At 35.5% G+C, this 5,443-nt stretch overlaps 1 protein-coding gene across 1 annotated transcript in view; it reads right to left on the bottom strand.

Annotated features, from left to right (window-relative positions):
* AOPEP (aminopeptidase O (putative)) overlaps positions 1 to 5,193 on the bottom strand; it is a 183,878-nt gene extending 178,685 nt beyond the window's left edge. Inside the window, exon 1 of the mRNA XM_015820752.1 lies at positions 4,344 to 5,193. Within this exon, the coding sequence (XP_015676238.1) occupies positions 4,344 to 5,140 (797 nt within the window). The 5' untranslated portion in view covers positions 5,141 to 5,193. The remainder of the gene's footprint in view (positions 1 to 4,343) is intronic.
* Between the last annotated feature and the right edge of the window lie 250 nt (positions 5,194 to 5,443).

Genomic DNA, 5,443 nt, shown 5'->3' with positions numbered 1-5,443 from the left:
TTTTTTTTTTAGAAAAAAAGCACTGTATTTATTTAGTTAGAAGCATTGATATTGATATATTATTGTTAATTTCTGTGTACAGTATTAGGGATGTCTACACTGTGGATAGTTCATTATAGTACATGATTTGTTAATGCTACCATGAGCCTTGTGGGAATCAACAGCACATAAATGTAATAAATAGTGGTAATAATAATAATTGCTTTGACTTTTGTTTCAGCAAAACATAGAGCATTTTATTTCGTTGGAACATAGCTAACTTAAAAAGTTGCACTGTGATGATTCAGGTAGGCTGTTCTGTTCTAAGCAAAAAGTTAACGTATATCTTTAAGTGCCCAGAGCAATCTAAAGCAATGGGAATCATATTACATTACTAGTATTTCGAAACAAGAACTCCAGTGCAAAATATAATACAGCAAATGAAAGTATTAGTATTAAAGTTTATACTTTCATTTAATAGCATATTTACTAGAATAGAACACAAAAGTATTTAATTATTTACAGTCCTCTGTTATTTTATATCCCTACAATAGGATTTTAGAGTTTCTCTTTCTCATACTTTCCAACAGTTATAGCAACTACATATAGCCCACAGCTTATATATATGGGAAGACAGCAGGCAAATGCAATGCTGATGCTGAAGGCATCAGCTCCATATATCTTACCAAACTTTCTCAAAGTAAGAGTGTCACTTATGCTTTCATCTTCCATAGTAGCGTGGGCTGCTTAGCATTTGTGACAAGGGCTGAGCTTTTATATCTCCACTGACATGGAAAAAGCCAAAAAGAAGTCAATGGAAAGATTGTATCAACACACACATAAAGTGTATAAAATGTATTCCAAGTTTACCTTCCGCAATAAAATTACATTTCAGGATTGGGTGTTGATGAAAAAATTAAGAGGCCAACATACAGGGCAGCACTTTGTACTTGCTTAATGCAATTAACTAGTATAAGCATAGGAATTTTCCTCTAGCCATTTTGAAAATACACTGGCCAATCTAAGCATAATGGCAATCTAGAACAAATCAGCATGTCAAAGCAGAGAATTATAAGCATTTGGAAGTCCAAGGTAACCCTAACTTGAACTAAATATGGGGGGGGGCTAAATGTTAATTTGAAGAATGGGAAAAAAATATTTCCCCCCAGAAACATAAGCAACAATTAAAATATGCTGGTTATAATTCAATGCAATTATTATATATATACCTAAGGCCAAATGAGAAGCTTATTTATATATAAGAAACTTATTTATATAGCTTATTTATAATCATGTTTTGATTTGTTCTCAAAAGAGTAAACATCATTGAAGAGAAATTTATATCAGAACTGGGGAAAAGGCATCCCAGCTAGCCACAATGAGAGAAAAATGCTGGCATGAACACGATTTCATGATGTAAAGCCCACCCTTACATGCATACCAATATGTGACACATGTACACAAGGCGTAGTGTTTGCATCATGATATTACAAAGCATGCTTCATCCCTTTCCTCCTCCCTTTCTCCTATAGACACCTACGGTGGTTAAATGTTCCTCTCTTAATACCATTTTCTCACTCTGAACTTACTCATCTCATCTTGGAGTTGTTACTTGCCCATGAAGCAAATAGAAGACTTATGTAGACTTATTGTATGCATTCTTATAGGACAAACGTAGAGAATAAATGTGAACAGAGAGGGAGAATCATCTAGGCATTTTTCCTGAGCATGGCTTTGACCCTTTATGAGCATATGGTCAAGTATCCCCTATAATCTTGTATAGTTGCATTTATCAAAAAGGAAATTGTTAACATATCCCAAAATACAGGTATTAAGCAATTAAGACTATAACATAAATTTGTTTCTGACGAAAATTTTTATAATCTGTATTACATGGCAGGAATAGAAATCAAGTCAAGAGCTGGTAAATGAATAGCCTGGATGCAATTAAAAGAAGCAAGTTGGCTGTAATGAAGCTTTGTAGGCAAGATGCATTGTATGTATACAATACATAAAATATACTGGCCTTTGTTGACTCGGAGCCCAGGGGTGATGGAACTACAACCCAATTAAAGGTTACCATTGAGATGGGCTAATATGCTACAAAACTATATTTGGCATTGAAAAACAAGGTCTCGTTAAAAAAAAATTAAAACATATAAAATTGCTACCTCATTAAACAATACAATTACGTCCTGGTCCTTCAAACGTTCCATACATTTTGCATTTACTACAACAGCATTTTAAAGGCAAGTTCTAATATTCTTAAACNTACCCCCAGAGATCCGGGTGATCCCGGATCTCCCTTCCTTCCGCCGCGCCCTTAAGACATGGCTATTTCAACAAGCAGGACTGGCCTAGGGGGAGATTTTTAGCGGGGTTTTAAAAACAATTTTAAATTGACACAGGCCAAATCCAATATTTCATTTTAATTATGTTTTTTAAATTGGGGTATTTTTGTATTTGTTTTTATCAGGCTGTCAGTCGCCCTGAGTCCGTAAGGAGAAGGGCGGGGTACAAATTCAATTAATAAATAAATTAATAAATAAATTTGTGACAAGGGCTGAGCTTTTATATCTCTACTGACATGGAAGAAGCCAAAAAGAAGTCAATGGAAAGATTGTATCAACACACACATAAAGTGTATAAAATGTATTCCAAGTTTACCTTCCCCAATAAAATTACATTTCAGGATTGGATGTTGATGAAAAAATTAAGAGGCCAACATACAGGGCAGCACTTTGTACTTGCTTAATGCAATTAACTAGTATAAGCATAGGAATTTTCCTCTAGCCATTTTGAAAATACACTGGCCAATCTAAGCATAATGGCAATCTAGAACAAATCAGCATGTCAAAGCAGAGAATTATAAGCATTTGGAAGTCCAAGGTAATCCTAACTTGAACTAAATATGGTGGTGGGGGCTAAATGTTAATTTGAAGAATGGAAAAAAATATTTTCCCCAGAAACATAAGCAACAATTAAAATATGCTGGTTATAATTCAATGCAATTATTATATATGTACCTAAGGCCAAATGAGAAGCTTATTTATATATAAGAAACTTATTTATATAGCTTATTTATAATCATGTTTTGATTTGTTCTCAAAAGAGTAAACATCATTGAAGATAAATTTATATCAGAACTGGGGAAAAGGCATCCCAGCTAGCCACAATGAGAGAAAAATGCTGGCATGAACACGATTTCATGATGTAAAGCCCACCCTTACATGCATACCAATATGTGACACATGTACACAAGGCGTAGTGTTTGCGTCATGATATTACAAAGCATGCTTCATCCCTTTCCTCCTCCCTTTCTCCTATAGACACCTACGGTGGTTAAATGTTCCTCTCTTAATACCATTTTCTCACTCTGAACTTACTCATCTCATCTTGGAGTTGTTACTTGCCCATGAAGCAAATAGAAGACTTATGTAGACTTATTGTATGCATTCTTATAGGACAAACGTAAAGAATAAATGTGAACAGAGAGGGAGAATCATCTAGGCATTTTTCCTGAGCATGGCTTTGACCCTTTATGAGCATATGGTCAGGTATCCCCTATAATCTTGTATAGTTGCATTTATCAAAAAGGAAATTATTAACATATCCCAAAATACAGGTATTAAGCAATTAAGACTACAACATGAATTTGTTTCTGACGAAAATTTTTATAATCTGTATTACATGGCAGGAATAGAAATCAAGTCAAGAGCTGGTAAATGAATAGCCTGGATGCAATTAAAAGTAGCAAGTTGGCTGTAATGAAGCTTTGTAGGCAAGATGCATTGTATGTATACAATACATAAAATATACTGGCCTTTGTTGACTCGGAGCCCAGGGGTGATGGAACTACAACCCAATTAAAGGTTACCATTGAGATGGGCTAATATGCTACAAAACTATATTTGGCATTGAAAAACAGGGTCTCGTTAAAAAAAAAATAAAACATATGAAATTGCTACCTCATTAAACAATACAATTACGTCCTGGTCCTTCAAACATTCCATACATTTTGCATTTACTACAACAGCATTTTAAAGGCAAGTTCTAATATTATTAAACATTTGACTGTTTAGAAAGCAAAGTGAAACTGCTTTAGAAAATGCTTTCATCTCTTATCTAAACCATACCACAAAATTATTACTTTGACTATTTTGGTTTAATGAAATGTATTAGTTCGATTCAGACTCAGACAGTGATAAAATCCTCAAAAAGCTACACAAGCTCTGAAGTTTACCAGTTTGTGCTACTCATGCAATTAAATTCATTATGAATGAGATCATCATTCATAATTCAACTGTGTCCCATCTGGAACGCAACACCAAAAGGTACCAAATGCACTCAGGACTGCTGCTTACCTGTCACTTTGATCTGTAGTCCAGCTAAGTGATTGTCCTTCTGGTTTTGTTTTGTACCATATTCTTATGGCACGAGGGAAGTCCTTTGGTAGTTTGATCCCTGCTTTCCTGATTTCCAAGCTCCAAGTGTCTGTAATAAACAGAAGCTCACCACCAGCAGGTGCCTGGCTGCAATGCTTGTAATGCTGAAGCTGCTCTCTCCAATTATTTGTAGGTAATGTCACAAGTTCATGCACAATTTGATTCTGAAGATTTCCAGGATCCTTAGAAGCATCCACTAACTTGGCAGAGCTTGTACATTTCTCAATGCCTGGAACCAGAGCAACATCCACCTCCTCGACCTTTAACACACATAAATCACAGCAGTCTAGGACCAGCAAAAAATCTTCACTCCCATGAATCTCAATGTCACAGCAGTTCTTTGAACTAGAAATCCCAGAAGCCTGTTCCCTGTTGCCATGGCTACTGTTTTTATCAGAAGTATCATTTTCACCTTTACCACAGACAGCAAAATCATTACATCCACTTTTAGTTGTGCAAGCACTTGCATCTGGCACAACGACTGAGCAGGCTTCAGGTGTCGGAACGCGGCAAGCTTCATCAGACCAAGAAGGACTGGCTCCTTCCATCTGCTTACTCTCTTCTTGTCTTCTGACAGGCTCAAGGAAAATAACTATGGTGCCTTCTATAACGTGGTTTCTAAAGTCCACATCCAGGTCTAAAACATAATGTTTTACCAACATGTGGTTAGTATTGGCCATCAATGGCAAATCATCTGTGGTCATATCTAGCTCCATTTGTATAGGTCTTCCATGCAAAGAAATCTTGCTAAATCTTGCTGTTTCCTATATAGACTCTGCAGCAGAAAAAATAGTCAGTATGCCATCCTTTTCATTTTTATAAAAACCTGTTATGTACAATAATACATATGGCCCACATACAGTATGTATCCCACTGACAAAAAAAAAGTTAAGTTTTGATTTAAATTAGGGGTACAAAAGAAGGAGCAATGTACACTGGAATGTATTTTTAATGATAAAGAAATCTTTTTAATACTATGTTTCCCCCAAAATAAGACCGGGTCTTATATTTTGGGGGGG

Source organism: Protobothrops mucrosquamatus, unplaced genomic scaffold, assembly GCF_001527695.2.
Source record: "Protobothrops mucrosquamatus isolate PMUCROS unplaced genomic scaffold, P.Mucros_1.0 scaffold1175, whole genome shotgun sequence".
In the NCBI taxonomy this organism is placed as follows: Eukaryota; Metazoa; Chordata; class Lepidosauria; order Squamata; family Viperidae; genus Protobothrops; species Protobothrops mucrosquamatus.
Note: the sequence above shows the minus strand (reverse complement) of the source record. Positions and strands in the feature narration are given on the sequence as shown.